The sequence below is a fragment of the Thamnophis elegans genome, chromosome 1, assembly GCF_009769535.1.
Source record: "Thamnophis elegans isolate rThaEle1 chromosome 1, rThaEle1.pri, whole genome shotgun sequence".
In the NCBI taxonomy this organism is placed as follows: domain Eukaryota; kingdom Metazoa; phylum Chordata; class Lepidosauria; order Squamata; family Colubridae; genus Thamnophis; species Thamnophis elegans.
In genome coordinates, this window is record NC_045541.1 from 159,764,054 (window position 1) to 159,786,941 (window position 22,888).

At 39.2% G+C, this 22,888-nt stretch overlaps 1 protein-coding gene across 2 annotated transcripts in view; it reads left to right on the plus strand.

Moving 5' to 3' along the window:
• The window catches only part of MAP4K5 (mitogen-activated protein kinase kinase kinase kinase 5), a 102,588-nt gene that overhangs the window by 40,338 nt on the left and 39,362 nt on the right, over positions 1-22,888 (plus strand). For both annotated transcript variants that reach the window (XM_032236809.1, XM_032236817.1), the window contains exons 3-6: positions 7,210-7,267; positions 20,019-20,109; positions 20,622-20,686; positions 22,713-22,768. In XM_032236809.1, coding sequence (XP_032092700.1) covers positions 7,210-7,267; positions 20,019-20,109; positions 20,622-20,686; positions 22,713-22,768 — 270 coding nt within the window. The remainder of the gene's footprint in view (positions 1-7,209; positions 7,268-20,018; positions 20,110-20,621; positions 20,687-22,712; positions 22,769-22,888) is intronic.

A 22,888-nucleotide genomic window follows, 5' to 3' on the forward strand; every position in this document is an offset into this window, starting at 1 on the left:
GCGGGTGGGCCCTCTGGGCGTACCTCCTGCAACCCACCATTGTCTGTCACAGTTACTATTTTTGAGCCAGGTTTCCCTTAATCTGTACTTGTACCTTTGGTTTTGCCTGCCTCGGTGTAAAACCTTACTTTCCTCCACATTCAATTTCATGATGTTGGATACGTCCCATTGTTCAAGTCTGTTAAGATATTTTTGTATCCCGAGCTTGCCTTCTGGGATGTTGGCTATTCCTGCCAGCTTAGTATCATCTGCAAATTTGATGAGTTCCTCTTCTACTCACTCATCTAAGTCATTTATGAAGATATTGAAGAGTACTAGGTCTAAGAGGAAACCTTGTGGTACCCACTGCTTACTTTCCTCCGTGTAGATATAGTACGATTAAGAACTAATGTTGAGTATGGTTTGTCAGCCAGTTACAAATCCATCTGGTGGTGATGCTGTCCCCCCTCCCCCCCTTTTTTTTTGAAGATGGGGACCACATCAGCTCTTTTCCAATTCTCTGGTAGTTCCCCAGTACACCAGGATTTTTTTAAACATAAGTATAATGGTTCTGAGATAATATCTGCCAACTCCTTCAGAACTCTGGGATGTAATCCATCAAGTCCTGGTGATTTATATTCATCAAGATCAGACAGGTGTTATCTTGCCTTTGATTTTTATGTCTAGTCTGTCTTTTACAATTATGTTTTTGATAGGTTTTTCTTTTTCTGTGGTATTATGTTGGACTGGGCTTTTATGATCACATTTTTCAATTTCCCATGCTGCTTGAGTTGCTTTTCCTTTTAGGATTTTTATCCATGGAATTTTTCTTAGGCTGTCTCTGAGTTTGTTAAAATCAGCTTTTAAGACACTGGTTAGATTATATTCTATTTATTATATTATATTATATTTATTATATTATATTCATTTTATTATATCATATCATATCATTATTGCTATTCTTTTCAGCATAGTTTAATACTACCTGGTTAGAGTGGGGGAATTTTAATCAACACATAAGAGCAAATTAAGTTCAAGAAGACTGTTTCAATCAAAGAAGTCGATTTGTTTCCATCCCTATAAACTTCCAGTATTTTAAAGTAAATTTTACCATTTTTTCAGAATCTGTATTTTAATTCTGGACTCACTTAGTTTTGTATTTATGCTGATGTGTAATTTCACAGTCACATTTTAATTTCTTATTTAGATATTTTAGTCTCAGAGAGTAATGTTTCAATTGTTATTGGGCAACAGACAAGTGCCAAGGCATGTGATAGCCCTTGGCTAACCTCTTCTTGTCTCAGAGGTTAATCAGGTTCAGGCTTGGTTAGTGTTTGTAAGAGAGACTCCCAGGGAATATACCAGGGTTGCAGGCAAGACTAAGAAGTTGAAAACGTCAAAAAAAGAGCCATTTTCCTACTGTTATTTTGATAACTGCATGGATATTTCACCAGGTGTCAAGCTGAATTCAAAGGAGACATTATCTTCAGCACATGCATGCAATAAGTAAATATTATATTTCCCAAACCAGCACAAGACTTGTGATTAGTCCTTGAGTTTGCTGGTTTTGAATTATAGTTCAACTGTTTTGGAGAATATTTGGTTATAGAAGGCTAGGGTGTGGATGCAAAGGGACGTGGATCGGCTTCCCCACTGCAAAGGAGGAAGAAAATGTCTGTGTTTGTGTGTGTGTGTGAGAGAGAGGGAGATTATATATATATATATATATATATATATATATATATATATATATATATATATGTGTGTGTGTGTGTGTGTGTGTGTGTGTGTGTGTGTGTGTGTGTGTGTGTGTGTGTGTGTAATTCAGGTTTATTATTCTTTTTAAATATGCATTTCTATTTTTTTTTAAAAATGATGTGGGTATTAAGTTGAATTCTGGAAACATAAAAACTAAAAAAAAACCAGAATAAAATCAAGCAAAGCAAGATTCAGTGCTTTCTTCAATATCCCTTGCCAGTAGCAAAATTATTGTTCTTAGTGCGAGTTGTGTTTAATTTAATCCGTTGTCTGATGCTTATATGTTTGTATCTGCATGGAACTTCTTGCTAGTAATGGAGGAAAGCAGTAGATTGAATGGTTAATTTCCTGCTTGATATGGTTACTGTAGTTTCCCCACAGTTCTCCTGCAGCTTATTAAGACCAGCAGCCGTAGCAGTTTGCTAAGAGCCTTGACCAACCTGTTTCACCTTCCTGCCTTACCCAGAAGGAGAAGGAAGGGATTGAGCACTTGCAGGGCCACAATAGCTACCTGATGCATTCAGTTTCCTGGTTTGTAGGTTACATGAAAGAAAGGAGAAGGAAGTTTTCACTGTAGTTACTGCTTTTACCAGAGATAGAATAAACAGCCCAGTCCAGTTCATGTGTAATCTTACGAGTTGTAACTCTGCTGGTGCTGTCATAAACTATGAGTAACAAGGCAACAAGAGTAACCTGTATTTTCTAAGACAGCTATGGGTTGTCTGCTGCCTGCTTGGAACTGCTACTTCAGTTTCCTCAAAATCTTCCCATGTGCGCTTCTGGAAGCTCTATGGCATTGATGGCAACCCTTTTTTGCCTCGGGTGTCAAAAGCATGCAGAGGAAGCCTCCCGGAAGGTGAAAAACGTCCAAAAATCAAGGCTGAAAACCAGCTGGCCAGCATGTGAATATGCGCTGGAGCTGACAGGGCAATAGCAATAGCAGTTAGACTTATATACTGCTTCATAGGGCTTTCAGCCCTCTCTAAGCGGTTTACAGAGTCAGCATATTGCCCCCAACAACAATCCGGGTTCTCATTTTACCCACCTCGGAAGGATGGAAGGCTGAGTCAACCCTGAGCCGGTGAGATTTGAACAGCCAAACTGCAGAACTGCAGTCAGCTGAAGTAGCCTGCAGTGCTGCATTTAACACCGCGCCACCTCGGCTTGCGTGCCCTCAGAAATGGCTCCATGTGCCATAGGTTCGCCATCACGGCTCTATGGGTTTCTGCAAATCTGTGGAGAAATGACACCAGGAGGAAATTGGATATTTGAAAGCTAGAACATTAAGCTACCACTCAAAGCCTCCAAATATCCATAGATGTGGAACACCTTCCTCACAATCCTTTAATAAGGGCTGGTGGAGAGGTTTTTTTTTTTTTTTAATCACATTTTTATTTTTTGAAATTCTGCTTTATCACATGCAGAGAGGACTGAATGTACCCTGCTTTGGCACAGATGTCTTCCTGCAGCCAAAGAAGGAAGCAGCTGTCTTCCTGGATTTAGGGTGACCCTCCTAGTCCTTTTACCCCATTATGCTGTCAGGGAGGAAGAGCAGAACAGGGACTTGTGTGACCCAGAAGATTAGGATAAAACAGAAGACAAGTGCAGGAAGGTGAGAAAAGCACCTTCATCCTTTCATTGGTAGCACTGAGAATACTAAGGCTGTAAGCACTTATTGGGAAAATTTACAGTACAACGTGGATTGTGGGCATTCCTTTAAACATAGAGATCTGAATGTCTCTGAACACTTATGAAGACATCTGCACCAGCTTTTCTAAAATTTGCACAATTAAAGAGAGTTCACCTGGATATATTTTCTTGGCTATGTTATTGTTCCAAGGATCTTTATGAGAACTATGTCTGCTGAGATAGATGCATGTTATTTTAGGGCCTGGTTCACATGTTGCCTTATGGCTAAACCATAATGAGATTTGTTTGTGTTGTCAAGACGCTGGGCTAGAGAGAGTCAGGCCCAGGTTTATCCTAGGTGGGGAAACTCATTAGATGGCAGAAGGCAAGTTTCCCATCCCAGCCTCTTCTTCTGGGCGGCTGTAGAAACAAAAAATTGAAGGGAGATCCTCTCTATGCTCCTTTATAGGTAGACCTTGACTTACAACATTTCATTTAGTGGCCGGTTGAAGTTAAAACAGCATTGAAAAAAGTGACTGATGACTGTTTTTCATACTTCCAACCACTCCAGCATCCCAGTGGTCACGTGATCAAAATTCAGACACTTGGCAACTGACCACATTTCTGATGGTTGCAGTGTCATTTGTTCACTTTTGATGACCTTCTGACAAGTAAAGTCAATGGGGAAGCCAGAGTCACTTAACAGCCATGTTATTCACTTAGCAACTACAGTGATTTGCTTAACAACTGTGACAAGATAGGTCATAAAATGGGGCAAAATTCATTTAAAAACTGTCTTGCTTAGCAACAGAAATTTTGGACTCAAATCGTGATCATAAATCAAGGACTACCTGTATATTCCCAGGCGAAAAGCAGGATATTACTGTAGCAAATAAAGTTTAGCCTTACCATGTTACCTAACCATTTTGGTTTGGTTTATATCATGCTGTAGTTGAATCTGCTCCTTGGTGTTTTTGAGTGAACCATGTTGAAGCAAACTGAGGGTTACTTTAAATGTAAATTCATTTAGAATGTAGGGATTCAGTGATGGACTAAATTGAAACATTGAAAATTATTTCCATTTTTTATGGGGAGGCATATAAATATTTGTTTGTTTGATGTTGCCACTCTTCACCCAGGGCAATTCAAGGCTGCTTACAGAATATAAAACAACATTTAAAGGAATAAAACTAATAAAAAGAATCAAATAAATTAATATAATATAATCATAATAAAAACACTCCCAGCCCAGCAACAGCAGGTCACACTAGCCATTTAATGGGCTCCATCCCGCTCTGGGTTCCCCAGGCCCGCTGGCAAAAGCAGGTTTTCAGCGCCTTCCGGAAGAGTATTAGAGTGGGGGCCATTCTAATCTCTGGGGCAATGATGTTCCAGAGAGAGGGAGCCACCACAGAGAAGGGTGTTCTTCTGGGTCCCACCAGGTGTATCTCCCTTGGGGATGGGACCCGTAGTATTCCCTGCCTCCCTGTTCTGATGGGTCGGGTAGATGTGACCAGCAAGAGACTCAGATAATGGTCTTACCCATGAAAGAGGTAGTGATAGTAATGCACATAAAACACATATTACTGACGGAAACTCTCTTCTTGTATCTTCTCTGGTTTCACTAAATTTCAATACTACAGACTATTTACCTTAACCAACCATGGTTTGGCTGTAAGAAAAACCTGGCTAATCATGCTTTTTTAAAGGGCTGCTTCAACTGACTGGATTTGCTCAACTCATTAAGATATAACACTTTGTAAACAAAAATCCTTTAGTTCATATGTGCTGCAAATGCCAAAGACTCGTACATTTTAGTGAGATATGAGTTTAAACATGCTTGGGATTAAAACATCATCGACAAAAATTGTAAAAATAAAACAAATAAAAATACATAAATTAAAAGGACGACAAAACAAAAACTCAAAGGGCAGACTTGATAGTCCACTAGGTTTTTTTCCACCATCAATTTTCTATGTTTCTATATATGAAATTGTTCTTAGCCCTAATTATAGTCACTAATGCAATACTTAACTTTTGGTGAAGGGGGAATTCCCAAGAGTCTGAGAAAAGGGAGTGCACCAACTTCTGGTTCACCCTCCATTTTGCAATCACAATTAAAAGATGCAATTTAATTGCAAGTCCACCTTTGCAGCATTGGTCATGATATAAACACAATATGAATTGCTGCATACTTCGTAAACAGGTAGCTTTTTAACAGTAGTTTTTTAAATATTTGCCAGAACAAATAACTGCAAACCTACAGAAAAAGGAATCCTGTAGTCTTTCAATCTTGTCTTATTTATTTGCAAAAAAATGCAACAACAGCTAACATCTGTTTAAAGAAATAACATGAGTAATAAAGAATAATGATCCTGTTAAAAATAGAAATGTTGGAGCAGCAAACAATCATAACCACAAATAATAACAAAGTGAATTAAAAATCTAGGAACAAAAGAGATACTTATCACCAAGTCTTGTTTAGTAAAACTAAACAATAGGTTTGGATACTGATGGAAAACTAGTATCATTTAATGTTAAAATCATTAAAATTAATATTAGTATCCCACATATTCCTTTGGTAAGACCACACTTGGAATACTGTGTCCAATTATGGTCAAAAAATGTGTTGATGACATGATAGCAATCTTCCAATATTTGAGGGGTGGTAACAAAAAAGAGGGAGATAATCCTATTCTCCAAAGAATCTGAGGACCAAGACAAGAAATAACAGATGGAAACTTATCAAAGAGAGATCTAACCTAAAACTAAGGAGAAATTTTCTTATAGTGAGAACAATTAACAGTGTAACAGCTTACCTTCAGAGGTTCTGGGTGCTTCATCATCGGAGGTATTCAGAAGAGATTGGATAGCCATTTGTTTGCAATGATAAGGTCTCCTGCTTAAGCAGGAGGTTTGACTAGAACCGTGATGGCAAACCTATGGCACGCTTGCCAGAGGTGGCATACAGCGCCCTCTCTGTGGGCATGCGAGCCGTCGCCCCAGTTCAGCTCTGCCGTGCATGCGTGCGCACCTCCTGCCAGCCAGCTGGTCTTTGGGCCTATGCCGTGCATGCGTGGGGGGGGATGCTCGTACATGCATGGGGCACGCATCCCCCACCGAGGTGCTGCATGCACATTGCATTTTGGAGGTTTGGGCATGTGCGCATTCTCACACACACATGCTTTGGGCACTCCGTCCAGAAAAGGTTAGATCACTGGACTAGAATATTTCCAAAGTCCTTTCCAGCTCTGTTATTTTGTTATTCTGTTAAAAGCAGTATTTTTTTTTTTTTTAATTTTGGAGATGATCACAAAAAAAACCTAGCATTTTCTTTCTGTGGTTAACTTTTCATTTTCTACATCATCTTATGATAACATTGACACTTTGTGGAGTGACTTATAAAGCTTATAAATGAGTAAACAGATCTGTCAGGAATGTGCAGATCGGTATGATTTACAAAAGGTCCATGTGGCAAAAAAACCTAATATATTGTAGCTACCACAAAAAGTATCAAATATGGAAAACACAGATTTGGTTCTGATAATACTAAGCTAGGATTTTTAAATTACGGTTTATTGATCAAGCCATAATGGCCTGGTTCAGCCATAACATTAAACCACACAGTGAGTAGATTTATACAGCAAATGAGTCAGGTTATATATAATCCAGACCAATATTATAGCAAACTGTTGTGGGTAACTATAATTTAACTGTCAAATATTTCAGCTCATCTGCATCAATAGGAAAGAATTATGTTTGCTTTCTGTGTAATATGGCTTGCACTAGAAAAATCTATGCTTGTAGTATGTTTACATCTCATTCTCATATTTGTTTCTCTAGGCCAGAAATGAGCACAATGGCGAGTTGGCTGCAGTTAAAATTATCAAACTAGAACAAGGTAAGCTTTTCTTTTTTTCTTTTCTAACGGTACTGAATTGTTTTTCTTAATCACACTGTTCATCAAATTCTTATTCCAAATTCAGTTCTGAGCCATTCTCTCTTTTCTTTAGTTTATCTCTTTTAACAGTATCCCTGGGATAAGAGCCAGTCTTTGAACGAAGGTCAGATACCAAAACTTCAAGGATACTTCAACAGGAATTAAATATGCCCCTCCCCTCTTCAGTTCTAGTGTTAGATACTCTGTGCAACATTTTTGGAGAAGTATTCGTCTAGAATACTTGCTAAACAGAGAGCAAAACCCATGTTCCTCTTATTTCTGTTTAGTACTATCTTCTAGCCAGTTTCCCTGAAAATAAGACCTCCCCAGATAATCAGGATTTTGAGCACATGCACTTAAAATACGCCCTTTCCCGAAAATAAGCCCCCCCTGAAAATATTGCAACAGAGCAGCAGCCATGAGGTGACCACGCTTGCAGCCTCCTGCGTCTCAAAAACAATAAGACCTCCTCGAAAATAAGGCCAAGTGCTTATTTTGGGGGTCAAAAGAAAATAAGACCCTGTCTTATTTCATGGAAACACGATACTTTGTATACCTGTTATGGTTGGATTGGACTGATTTTTTTTTTAAAAAAAACATAGCTTACCAATTGCAGTCCATTACATTCACATTTTAAAAAATTCAAGAAATCAGATGTCTTTCCAGTGTAATACAGAACACTTAACAATTTCAGCTTGTTTCCTTTTTGGGGGCACAACATCTGGATCTTAATATGAGTTAAGACCCTGGATTAATGTTTCCCAATTTTCAAGAAGCATGGACCACTAAATAAACAATCAGAAATTGCAGTGACCACCCAATCAAACAACAGTCTCTCCATTTTTGCTTTTAAGAAGATTAGAGTTCACTTTTTTGATGAATAACAATTTTACAGTGGTTGTATTTGGGTATGTCATTCCATCTTTTTCCATTTTAAAGATCTTTTAAAACCAAAATCTATATCAAAAACATGAGCCCAAAATTTATCATTTTAATTATATACCTCATGCCACAATGAATATCTAAGCACAAACTTTCTAGTAAAATTGTTTTTAATGAATGGATGAGTCAACTTTGAGTGCATTGAAATCCTATTTTTAGACATTCATTACATTTCTTATTCACACTTTTTCTTTTAGATTGCTTGCGTAAAATCACTTAGTAAGAACATTGCACAGTTCACTGTTTCCAAGACTAGACTTCCAGAGTGACATGGACTTAAGGGCAAATGCTGGACATATTCATATAGACTTACTGATATTATATGGAGTCTTGTGACATCATAATCCAGTGATAGTTAACCTTTTTGGCACTGAGTGCTGAAACTGGAGCACAGGCGCCGGAGCACCACAACCCGGAAAGAGCAGCTGGGCGGTGCGCAAGGGCGCGATGGCCAGCTGCTCTTCCAGTTTCTGTTGCGTGCATGCACAATGGCCAGCTGGTCTGCTGTGCATGTGCACCACCCAGCTGCTCTCTTCCGGGTTCCATTGTGCGCTGGCGAGCTGGTCTTCACATGAAGACCAGCTGGCATGCCGGAACCCAGAAGAGAGCATGCGCGCACCGGAACCCTGAAGAGCAGCAGAGAGGACTGTGCGGGCCACCTCTGGCATGCATACCATAGGTTCACAATCATGGTCATATAGTCTGCAAAATGTTATTTGTTATATATTTAGTCTCTAAAATTTTACTTCATTATTCAGCCAAAGGGGCTAACAGAAACAGCGTGCTTGTGTAAAAACAAAAAAGAATAACTGGAAGAAAGAGTTTCTGTCTCTAGTCTTGCTCTCCCAAAGCCATAATATTAAAGGGGAAGAAATGAGGAAATAAAAAGAGCACTCAGGTATACATGGTTTTTTCAATGCCCAGATGGAATGGAACTGTTTCATGGAGAAGCTTAGGCACATCATGATTAAATGTTAGGAAAAAATTTTCCTAGTGATAAGAATAATTTGAGAATGAAATAACCCTGATTAAGTCAGAGGTTTAGGATCCAGTCTGTCTGTGATGCTTGAATTAGTATTTCTGAACTGAGCAGAGACTGATGAGGGTATTTTATGAGTCAAACAGTTTCTCGTGGAGGTGCTCAGTATTCAGATCTGGAGCAAAGATGCTTTAGATCCAAATACCACCCACTCCTGGGCTGTCAAACAGGCCTGCTGATTTGTCCTTCTGCTAGCAGCTTCTATTCTTTTAAGGGTTGGGTAGTTGCCAGGCTGCATGCACAATCAATTGCCAACTGCTGACTGGAATAAAAACTTATTTTAAGTAGCTGCAGCTGATTAAAATTGATTTTGCCTGAGCAAAAGATTTAAGGGGGCAATGTTTAGAAGATGGGCCCCGCTATTATATGTAGATGGACTAGATGAAACCCTTATGCATTTGCCTGAAATGCCCTAAAGTGGGAATGGAAAAGGTTCTGCCTGAGTTGAGGCTGACAGTTTTTGTACGACACACTATCTTAGCATTGAACCTAGTTGGGAAACAAATCTGATGAAAGTCTGGTAAAAGATCAAGTTAATCACCTTAGCAACAGCTCCCTCTGCTGTCAAGGCCAAATAGCCCGCCAATCTTTGTATTGCTTGAGACTTCCTGTTTATTATTATCCGCAAACAACATGAGCAAAACCTATTTAAGTATGAAGAATTTTGTTTTATAGGCTCTCCTTTACCCCACATTGTGTTTCTGGGGTAATAACAAGTGCTTAATAGTTGGGTAGAATATTAATCTCTGAATTAGGAGGCTACATCAGACTGTGGATAGAGTAACTAGCCTTTAACAAGCTTTGATTACAGAATGCAGGACTCCTTCAGAGCTACGTTCTGAGTCACAGTTTGGATTCAGTGGAGACAGCCAAACCAACCATAATGTGGTTTAATTGTTATGTCAACATAGAATTGTGCTGACAAACCACTGGTTTAACTTTATAAAAATCAGATCTTTTTAGCTTGCATTTTAATCTGACATAATTTCAACTCCTCAAACCTGTATGACAACAAGTTTTTTTTAAACGTTACTGATGTGGTTTGTAACTCAAAAATAGGAAATTGAAACGTCTTTTTGGATATGAGGGAAACATGTCCTTAAAAAATCTGTATTGGGTAAAGGTGTGCAAATGTATAACATATTGAAGAAAACTGATAAAAAATACCTCTCTATATTGAGGAAACACATATTTAAAAGTGAGCGTATTTTATAAAAAGTGCTTATTAAAAAATCTGGTGTTGTGAGACCTTTGAAGCAGTCCAGTTCAGGAAACAGATTCCTCGAAAATGATTGGCGATCTATTTAATTGAAGTAGCAGAGGAATCTGGAAAGCTTAACTGTGTTTTCCTTTCCCTTCTTATACTCCAGGAAGTTGAGGCAGAGCCAGTTTGAGTTTGTCTAATGTTTTCTTAAAATATGGACTGAAAATACGTTTTGGTAACCATTACCAAGTAGTTTCTTCCATCTGTGGTTTTCCACTGGCATCATATCTAAGGAACAGAGAGACCCAAGTTCAAATCCTCCATCAGCAACAGAGGTTTACAGGATGGTTTTAAACCAATCATTATTTCAGGAGAGTGGTTGGGAGTGAGAGAAATTGACTGAACAAGATAGTGTTATTATGTATAGTGTGTTTGCCTTGTGCTTTTGGAGGAAAGCTGGGGTATAAATCTAAGAAATACATGAAGCAGAGAGAAAATATTAGAAACTGATGAGAGTTGAGATATCAGGATGGAGAATGAGTAAATTGAAGTTGAATTTAGTACAGAAGGTTATCTTTTGTGTTCATCAGTAAGGTAATTTGGTGGCAATTCTGCTATATCCCCTCTCATTTTATTTCCTGTTCAGACATTCTATACATTCTTACAATTTTGTCAGACAAACATTTTTTGCTTCTTTATCAGCATATCTGTGTGTGCCTGAATGCGCACATACCCACAACACATATGTACAGTGGAGCCCTTTTTTTCTTTTCCAAAAGCTTTAGGCTTCATCTTCGTGGCTGTCAGATTGCCAAAATTCCCTGCGTGACACCTATTTTGAAAAACCCGTCAGCCAGTTCTTTTTCAATTTTTGCATTATGCAGATTGAGATTTTGATTACACAGCTCAAGAAAGACATATATCATCCACAGCTGTCAGACATGAGCATGACTTATGCATAACAATGTTACTGTGAAGTTTGTTGCTGATTGCGCTGAACTGGGGTTGCCTACAAAAAAAAGCTGTTTTCATCTCTTGACCTGCCTGTGGCCTCTAATTCTTTGTCTATCACTTGAGTGCTCATTTCAGCAGTGTTTGTTTCAGATCTCAGGGCTGTCATGGAGCGTGGTAAAGAAAGATACTCTGCATCTAATTGTACCAAGGAAGTGCATGTTCTTAACTACATATAATCCTCAATTTACAAGTAGTCACTTAGTGACCAGCAAATATACAGTGGATTGTCACCATTGCATTTAAGCTGTTTGCAGCATCATGTGGTTCACATTATCATGTTTTACATTGATTTTGCCTAAAACCATAATTTACTTTTGGTTTTCGGCATAATGGCCTACGGCAAAAAATGGATTCGCTTTACAACTGCTTCATTCAGTTAACAGCCATTGCAAAAATATATTTATAAAATAGGGCCAGTCATATGGTGACTTGCTTTATGACCCTCATGACTTATAACAGGATTCATTAAAGTCATAAGTCAAGGTCTACCAGTATCATAAAGAGTGATAATTGAAGAATCAATATGAAAGGGGATTGCAGCAATAGGGAATATCACTCTTTCTCCATGCTACAATCATAATGTAAATAACTTTTCTATGAATGGTCTGGCTGTGTATGGAGGGGTAGGGAGTTTTGCTTTCCTCCTTCCCTTTGCTAAAGAAGCAGGAAAGTGTCTCTAGTCTCATTGCTTAATCCCCAAACTCTAGTGGATTGGATTTGGCTGCCTTCTTGTTAGTTTGCATTTGATTAATTGCTCTTTCTCCAGAAAGAATTGTATAAGAATCTGTTCCACTCTATTTCTACTAATATCATGCACAATAACAGTGGTTATTTTTCTTTTTCATAATGCACCCTCAGACTACAAAGCTGCTGGGCCTGATGCTGTCCAGACCTCATGCTGGAAGCCCCAAGACTTCCTCCCTTAAAACAACTTTTATATAGTTTAACAGATATTGTTACAGTAGCTATTGATTAGTTCACACAACTGTCATCATCCTTATTGGGTGTCTCCAAGGATCGATATCTTCCATATTAGATACTATGTTTGATCCTTTAATGGGATTTGAACTCACACTTGATGCCTGTAAAGTGTATAGAGTTGTTTTGGCCTCTCTGTCAGTAGCTTGTAGGAAGGGAGGTCTTCCTGTTGGAAGCTATATAAATATGCCTTCCTTTTTACTATTGTTTATTTGTACTATATCACAAAAATTTCTCTAGTATGAGAGCATATAGCAAAACAGAAGATCTATTCTATAGCTTCTGTAAGTTGCTGTCATCGTTACTGACCAACAGGAGGCACTGACCAATCACATAGTGCCTTCTACTGGTCAGTAGCAATCATAACATTCATTATCACAACCTTTTATAATGTATGCTACAGGGAGAAAAAACCAAGAATAATTGATTCTTCTCAAGAAATGTAAGGACAGACCAGCCACTACTAAACACATTTGAGTAAGGTAGCTCCTTTTGAGTGCCATCCAGCTTAAGCAAGCCCTGGTCTCCTGTCCTCTAGATATTGTGATGAGCAGCAGGGGTGTGTTGCTGCCGGCATTGTGTAAAAAATTTGGCTCCGCGCACGTGTGCATTTCCAACTAAAAAAGTCTGTGCATGCGCAAAACATTAGAAAAAGGGGGAAATTACATTTCTGTAATGAAAATTGTTCTGCGCATGCGCAGAACTGAATATCTGCATTCTGCACATGCGCAAAACCAAAAATCAAGATGGTGGCGCCATAGGAGAACCAGTTCAGGGGTGTGGCAGACCTAGGTCGCTGCCGGTTCCAGCGACCCAGACCGCCAAGTTACTGCTGGCTCGAACCCACCTCTGATGAGCAGTTTTCCCACCATAAAAAAGAACAGTGTTGCATCTTTCCATTTTTTTGTTTGTTTAGACATTCCCAAGATCTTAGCTGCATCTCTTAGAGAATAAGCCTGGTTTCACAGCAAGAATGTGGTTTAATTTTTCCTAATGATAAGAGTGAAATCAAAGTAAGCTCTGGTGATTGGCATATTGTTCTGTCTTCCTTCTTACAACCCATTTTAATAGCTGTCCGTCAAGGTGGCGCAGTGGTTAAATGCAGCACTGCAGGCTACTTCAGCTGACTGCATTTCAGCAGTTCGGCTGTTCAAATCTCACCGGCTCAGGGTTGACTCAGCCTTCCATCCTTCCGAGGTGGGTAAAATGAGGACCCGGTCCCCGGATTGTTGGGGGCAATATGCTGACTCTGTAAACCGCTTAGAGAGGGCTGAAAGCCCTATGAAGCGGTATATAAGTCTAACTATTGCTATTGCTATTTTAGTAGCCTGCAATCTGGTACTTGGGCTTTGTGTTTGGCTTTAGATCTGTGTCTGCCATTTATGGGTTTCCAGAGCCAATTCTCAGCCAGTTTATTTGTTGGTTTGGGCTGAGCTAAAGGGCAGGTTCCTCAGATACAAGTCTAGGGAAATGCGGTGAGAGCCTCAACGGAGTCTCTGCATGTGGTTGGGCCATCTTATCTACCTTAACCATCAGCAACAGCTTGTTCTCTTGCACAGATGTGGGATTTACAACTTCCACTTCAGGGTTTGTGGCTTCCACTCAGACCTGGGCCTCCTATCCTCCCACAGCACCTCATACTTTAAAAAGAAAGTCTGCATAATAGCAAAGCTGACATGGTGGTACTGTTTCCCCTCTAGGTTATTTATAGGGTACTGTCAAGGTATGCAGAATTTTACAGAGTTTCACTTACAAGGTTAGAATGCAAACTGTTGAAAGGTGAGGGAAGAAGCCGTAGTTTAAATAGCAGAGCTCCCATTTCTCATACCTTTGGGCTGAAAAAGAGAGAAGTACTTATCTCTGTTGACTTTCTCTTTGAAATGCATGATTGTGAAGCCCTCAGTGTTATTTCCCATTATCTTGTTTCCAAATTCAGGTAGTCCTAGATTTATGATCACAATTGGAACCCCCCCCCTCCCATTTTTTTGCAGGATCCCGTGATACATATATTCGAACATTCTAGTTTTTTCTGATGGGGAAAAGTGATTAAGCTCCCTGATTATTTTAATTGCTCTCTCTCCTGGTTGTTCTTCTGTGGTATTATATCATTTTTCAGTTAGAGTACAACTTTATACAGTATTCTCCATGCACACATACTGTACCACAAATATGTATAAGGGTGGCTGTGTTGGCAGTTTCACTTTCAATCCCTTGAGCCGAGGTGGCGCAGTGGTTAAATGCAGCACTGCAGGCTATTTCAGCTGACTGCAGTTCAGCAGTTCGGCTGTTCAAATCTCACTGGCTCAGGGTTGACTCAGCCTTCCATCCTTCCGAGGTGGGTAAAATGAGGACCCGGATTGTTGGGGGCGATATGCTGACTCTGTAAACCGCTTAGAGAGGGCTGAAAGCCCTATGAAGCGGTATATAAGTCTAACTGCTATTGCTATTTGTAATGTTCTTTGGCACAAAATTTGCTTTTCTTCCAGCTGCTGTACGTTGAGTCTACATCGTTGTTTTTTAAATTTGGCAAATTTACAATATGTGGACTTCCATCTCCCAGAATTCGCCAGCCAGCATGGAAGTTGAAGTCCACACATCCTAAAGTTGCCAAGTTTGAAAAAAAAACACTGGTCTAGGATTTTTTCCCTGGTTAATTATAGATGTTTCAGACCCTATCAGTGTATATGAAAAATTAAGGATCTTTGCTTATTACTGTACACTTTACTTTGTTTAACAGGGGGAAAAGAATAGAAAAATTGGAATAGTCAGAAGCAGCAAACAATTCCAATTTTCAAGGTTCAGCTGTCTATTTTGCATTTGACAGCTCTAGACTTTTGAATTCTATCTTCAAAAAAAGTGATGTGTATGCTGATTGGAATTTGTTATTTATTTCTTCCTGGCAAATATGCACGGACACTGTTTTGGTGGTCCTGGGCAAGACCCTATCATGACCACTGATGAACTTGTGGTTATGGGGTATACAGTAGCTGGGAGCTTCATCATTGCTACCCCCACTCTATCCTTGTGTGTTGTTGTGGGGTGATAGGTGCGTTGATAGCCAATCATAGAATTTGCTGTTCTCACTTAGCATAGACTTAGAAGCTGTTTTCAAAACTTGTTGTCTGGAGTTCTTGATTTGTCCAACTATTTGGCTAAAGAAGGCATTTATAGTGGGTGAAAAACAGAAGTCGGGACAGCTTCCCATGACTGCTAGCTTAATGGGGGCAGCCAGCCAGCTGGATAGAGGGATCTGCTTCTTTTTTGAATTAAGGCAACTAGGAATGGTGGGAAGCTGTGTCTTGCAACACTGCATAAATTGTTTGGTGCGCCACTCTGTACAATGACCTTGCCTAATCTAAATGGGTAATGAGATGCGTGTAGTCCAGCACATCGTGCAGGACAACCAATAAGCAAAATGAAGGGGATACTCAGATCTTGAGTGAGAATCCAAAAATGTTGTGAAATTTCAGCATTCTTTGCAAGATTTCATATGGACAAACCCTTCCCTCCAACCAAGCATCTTCTTTTTGTAAAGATTATCTTGGAAAAAATTGCCTATGGCAACTGGTTTGAAAAGCCTTAAAATAAGAGGTTGGCATATATAACTACACTATATAATCTTTTGATGTATCCTTAAAAGCAGCCTGCCACAAACTTAGGCAAAAGTCTTATTGTCCCATTACCTCATCCTAAGAATATGAGGGGAACTAACGCTAAGTTAGACCAAGGGCGTGTTTGGTCCAGCCTCTTGCTTCTTCAGTAGCTAGTCAGACAAGAGACTAGCAAACAGAACAATAATAGCCCTCTCTTAAATTTTGCTTTAAAAAAAAATACAAGGCATCATGATTAGCAGCCATTGAGAATTGTATTCTCTGTTAATTTTCTAATTCCCCTTCAAACCCAACTGTACTAGTGACTCATTGTGTACTAATACGTTTGTTATGGTGCCATTCCTTTCAGTTGAAAATGCCTGGATTTGAACCTAAGACTTTCTTTGTGCCGCAAGAGCTTATCCTGTGGGACAATACTTCAAAACTCTGGGTGAGACGGAAGCCTTTTCTTGAGTCTTCTTTGAACGCCAGAGGAATCACGGAATCTAAAGGAAGCTAGAAGTGATCGTTTTCACAGCAGGGCAAATCATCAAAGATCTCTTCCCACCACCAGTCCTCCTAGTCTCGTTTCATCTTTCCCTGAGGAGGTTCACTGGATGCAACCAGTTTGAAAATTGGGATGGTTCTGCATATCCAGGCTATTTTATCATAAAAGAGCAGAGGAATTGCAACCAGCAGGCTTCATAAGATGTTTCCAGTCCTTTGGGGCTCGTGTGCATTTTTCCAGTCACTGAGGCATGCAGGGTTGCTGGCCCTTTTTGCTCTCGGCTAGAGAGAAAGCAGTTGTGACGAAGATTGGAAAAGCAGTAAAAGTGCATATAATGAGTGCATTATATTTTGATGTAAAATGGAGTACAATTCACTAATGTGAATTGGGAATTTTTGGTTAAGGATCTTACATGTGTGCTTGGTTGCTTTTTCATGTTCTTGTTTTGGGCCGTTTCTTTTTTACAGTAATATTTTTTTTTTATTTTTAATATAAACATTCCATCTTCAATTGAACAATGTGTTGTCTGGGTACAAATACCTTTGTTAAACAATAATCAAAATTACAACACCCTTCATTAATTTAATATTGATTCTGCAATCTTTAACATAAAATATTCCACGTATTAATTCTACAATATTAACATTTTGTGCTGTTTCTTTCTCCTCTTTTTACATGAGCCAGTTTCCTTTTCACATACCTGCACTGGGATCATTTTGAACCCCTCACCTTTCCCCCAATTACCATGGGCAAGTGTCATTGTTCTGGGGTACTCCTTGCTTCAATCTCTGTTTGCTTATAGGTTCTAGTTCTTCTAATATTCTTGCTTATGCACGTTGTTGTGTAGGTTGTTTCCCACCAGTTGATCTATTTATCTTGCTGGGACAGGATAGCAGTATTTCTCCTCCCCAGGCAACACATGGTCCCAGAGTACACTTGCCTCTACACACCTTCAATGTGCTACTGAAACTCATCTAGCTGAGCTGTACTGCCAGATGGGCAGAAATCCCTTCTGGAGCCTGTAAATGCTCTGGCTTCATAGAATTGCTGGGAAGGTTTTTGTACCTGTAAATATTCTAAGCTAATTCGTACACCGATAGTGTTCTGTAAACAATCAAGGATACTGATTTAGTCTTTTACTGCATTTTGTTTCTGCTAGGCTGGAACTTAGTCATTCCATGGGTACATTTTATGTAATCTCATTATGTTGCAATGAAGAAGTAAAGGGGCAGAAAAATGGGGAAACTATTGGTTTTAGAGTGACAACATAGTGTTTTTTAATGCAGTTCAGGACCATCATGACAATGTGTATAATGAGTGTAATTCAATAAAACTTTATTTTTATACTCAATAATACTACCATTTTCCCCCTAAAATAAGACAAGGTCTTATTTTCTTTTGATGCCCGAAATAAGTACTTGGCCTTATTTTCAGGGAAGTCTTTTTATTTTTGACCTGCAGGAGGCAGCAAGCGTGGTCACCTCCTGGCTGCTGCTATGTTGCAATATTTTCAGAGAGGGCTTATTTTAGTGCATGTGCTCAAAAGCCCAATTGGGCTTATTATCCGGGAAGGTCTTATTTTCAAGGAAACAGGATAGCTTGATTTGAGCTTCTAATGATTTGTTCTAATGAATAAATATGTTTTTTAATATTTCTTAAAAAGTTTCTTAAGGTCAGATGGTAGAATTTGTGGCACAGTTATTGTTCCAATAAATTGTTGAGACTATTACATTTATGAAAATGGGCAAAGCTGCTAGTGCAGCTACTTGCATCTGCATCTTTGGAGGGATTTCTATAGCTTTTTTTTTCAAATAGAGTTTTCCCTTCCTCTTTTATGAGGCTTATATAATGGAGATAATGAAACATGGTAAGGAACCTTTGTACTGTATAAGCTATAATTCAATTTCATTACTAAATGTACATGTTAAAATATGGATGTAACTCTGGCATAAATACTATAATGTGGCATCATGGTGACAAATGTCAAGTAACAGACTGCAGATTGATTGAATAATTGATTGCATACATTCATAGGCCACCCAATTCAAAAGATTTCTGTCCGTTATAGAGTAGAAACTCAGACAAAGTAAATTGGTTGTTGGATGTGGGAAGTTTTTTAATTTATTTTGTTTTGATGTGATACTGTAAAAATTTCCTTCTGTTTTTAATCAACTTAATTAAACTGTGATACTTCATCCATTTTAGTGTTTACAGATTGAGTAATTTCTTCACCTTTTAGGCCTCTCCTGGAACTTGACAGCAATATCTTTTATTTCCCCTCAGATTTAATTTGATATTAAAGCCATTTACCAGTTTTACAGTACTGTACAGTCAAAAAAGACTTTGCATTAGTGTTGTGGTCAGAAACAATATTCCTCTCGAAATGTTTATCTTGAGACTGATTGAAGTTTCTCTTCAGATTCAAAGCCCCTGTTTCCTTTTCCTAACTCTTGAATGTTTCCTCAACTGTCTGAAATGGGATTTGGGAGTAGGGTGGGGGTGGAGGAGGCAGGATTGAATGGAATTTGCATACATAGTAGACATATCACTAGCAAATGCTGCCAGTTTTAAGACAGTTAGATGTAAAGTGTTTTAAGGTTTCGATTTTTGTCAATGAGAAGAAAGAATGCATCTTCCAGGACAGTTGCCACTACAAATTATAAGGTAAAGGTTCCCCTCGCACATATGTGCTAGTTGTTCCCGACTCTAGGGGGCGGTGCTCATCTCTGTTTCAAAGCCGAAGAGACAGTGCTGCCCAAAGACATCTCATTGGTCATGTGGCTGGCATGAGTAAACATTGAAGGCGCACAGAATGCTGTTACCTTCCTACCAAAGGGGTCCCTATTTTTCTACTTGCATGCTTTCGAACTGCTAGGTTGGCAGAAGCTGGGACAAGTAACATGAGCTCACTCTGTTACGTGGCACTAGGGATTCAAACTGCTGACCATTCAGATCGACAACCTCAGCGTCTTAGCCACTGAGACACCGCATCCTTTTATAAATTAATAAATACAATACAAATTATATCCACAGCTAAAAGCAAATAATGTGTCGGTATGTCCCCTATCCCCAAAACTCCTACTCTCCCTGCAGTTCAAAAGCATGCAAATGAGAGTAGATAAATAGGTGCTGCTTTGGTGGGAAGGTAACAACGTTCCATGTGGCTTGGCATATAGTCTCATGCTGGCCATATGGCCACGTAAATATCTTTGGACAATGCTGGTTTCCTTGGCTAGGAAACTGAGATGAGCACTGCCCCCTACAGTTAGAAATGAGTGGACAGGTGAAACGTTTAGTTTACCTTTTACCCCCAAAAACTATTGTTACATGCAATTGATGCAGATTCAGTTAATCACCACATCGAAGTAATGAACTATGATCCCTTTCCAAATTGTAAAACCGTCGTAATAATCTGCATAATCTTTTTTTTTTTTCAGGAGATGATTTCTCATTAATACAGCAAGAAATCTATATGGTTAAAGAATGCAAACACTGTAACATAGTAGCATACTTCGGAAGCTATCTCAGGTAAGACCCCCTTCGCTTTTTATCTTGGCCTGAATTATTTTCCATGCCAACTTCCTGGAGGTAACCAAATTCATCTGCAAACATACCTGGAAGCTGTGGTTTGAGAGTTAGCTCTCTATTGCAAAATGCAGTTTACTAAAGCTTTATTGCTAGGCGTGGAAGCATTTCTTTGTCTATGATGACATGACAATGAACTTTTCCACTGAACTTAAAAGTGATCTGTTTTCCAGTTCACCGAAATGCGGCATTTCATTGACTTTCATCATTCACTAGAATTGATCTCATTTCACACAGACATTTTTAGGGCATCTGATAAGCGAAAAGCCCTTAGCTTTAGGGGTAGGTGAGAAATAAGAGCATGCCACATATAAAAGCTGTTCAATTGCTGTTGTTTTGTAAATGGAAATTCTTGTGACCTACAGTCCGAACAATACATTGAATAGTAGCTGCATGTTGTTCAGTTTGGATTGTTTTAGAATATTGATTCCGATAATTTCTGCTTTATTTTTTAGCCATGAGAAGCTATGGATTTGTATGGAATACTGTGGAGGAGGGTCCCTTCAAGACATTTACCATGGTATTTGAGGATTTTATATATTGTGTTACTTTTATTGTGTCCTTCTTCTTCCCTATTTTTCTCCATTTTGTATTCATGACAATTTTACTGAGATTGTGTGTGTGTGTGTGTGTGTGTGTGTAGTATGTATGTATATATGTTATTTCCTATTGATCATGAAAGTGGTTACCTATTATGAAGCCATTGAGGTGACCAAGAGCTTTGCAAGACCAGTGCTTCTCAATCTTGACAAGCTTAAGACACGGGAACTTCAACTCCCAGAATTCCCCAGCCAGCATAGAATAGAAGTTGAAGTCCCCGTGTCATTAAATTTGCCAAGGTTCAGAAACGCTGGTCTAGACAAACAGGCAAGAACCTTTCTGAATTGAAATTGCTTTTATTTGGTTCTCTTTTGAACAAATTAATAATATGATCCCAGGCCTGCAGTAGATTGGTGTTCAGACAGTTAAGTCTGGGAAATTGGTGGCCAGGGAACAAGACATGCAGCAGTCAAGTTCCAGAGCAGTAACGATGTAGGCCTCCTCAAAACTTGATTGATTCAAGAATCGGTCAAAAAAAAAGCAAACAAGCATTTAGGTGAAATCCTTGCAGAAGTGGCAAATAGTTATCCAGTTGGAAAAGCAAGCTTTGATGGGATGTAATTTAGATTTTTTTTAAATCAGCTAACTGGAATTAACATAAATTAGATTTCAACAGAATGGTACTATAGATTACCTGGTGCTCTTGAGCCATACGGCACAGGCTGCCAATCTGTGCTATGATAAAGAAAACAAGGCACAGAAATTTTGTTCTAAACAAAACCATAATTTAGTTTTCTCTAAATTTTTACTTCCAGATGTTTTAGAGTTAAACTCTTGTAATAATTACACTTTATCCTCAGGTAATATCACAAGGCAGAGGATGGAGCAATCCATTTTTATTTTCAGTTAACTACACTTTCTCATGGCCAAACTGACATTTGTGTTAACCGGAACTGAATCATAGATAATGCATAAATTTTTTTTAATACACAATGTTACATAAGTGTATTAAAAACATTAACATTAATCACAATTTGCGTCAGTCTTAACAGCAAGCCTCTCAATTGTTTGAAAATTCTTCCAGCTGATGCTTACATGTCACCCTAAGTGATAGTTATATATAACCTAGTGGTAGTTTTCTAATCCCGTTCCAATCAGTACGGTTGGAATGGGGCCGGCAGTGTCCCCATGGACACGCACAATGCGCACGGACACATGAGCAGCGTGCGCATGCATTCTAGCACCTCCGTGATGCTCCACAATGCTCCAGCTGCTCCGCGGAGCGTCGTGCAAGTGCTATATGTGCCATGCATGTGCGTGGCAGCGCAGAAGCTTTAAAACAGAGGTAACAAGCGTGGGCGGATGAGCCCTCTGGAGCACCTTATTGGAACGATATCCGGTGCTCCGGGCTTGCTCCGGTACACCCATACCGGGGCATACCACCGGCAACCCATCACTGATATAGCCAGACTTAGCATCTGCAAAACCAACAAACAAATGACAAAAATTAGTTGTTATTTGCCACAATAATTCTAGTTTGGGACCTAAACACAGAGAGGCAAATAACAACATGTATTTCTGGGGAAGGCTTCCATAATTGGGATAGCATTACAGAAAATAGTTTACCCAAAGCAGTTGTCTTCTTGGCACATGAACATGCCAGTGGGAAGATCTCAGGGTATAGAAAGGGTCTTCATCATGAAAGCAGTTCTTCATCGTGAAAGCAGGACATTTAAATGTGTTTGATACCAGAAATAACAAAGGGGATGTTATCACAGCTGTATATGCATCCAAATCCATGGGGCAAGCCACTCTGAAAATTTGAGTGTCATGCTTGGATGAATTTGTGGCCTAATCTTTTGTGATTTTTATTTCTTGGTGCACCACATCCATTACAAGTAATGTGGGGTTGTTCTTTGGCTTGTTTGATGCTTTAGTTAGATTTAATTTAATCAGGAATTCGCTGCTGCATATTTCAGCATTTGTAAATTTACTTTTCCTTTCAGTGACGGGCCCTCTGTCAGAGTTACAGATTGCGTATGTTTGCAGAGAGACGTTGCAGGTAATGAATTGTCTCACGTCACCAAGTCACTTCCTTGGCCTGAGCTGTGATTTACACTGGGGTGGGGGAATACAGTTCATACTCCGTCAGCTATTGCTCTGTGTTTATTGAAAGCAAAAC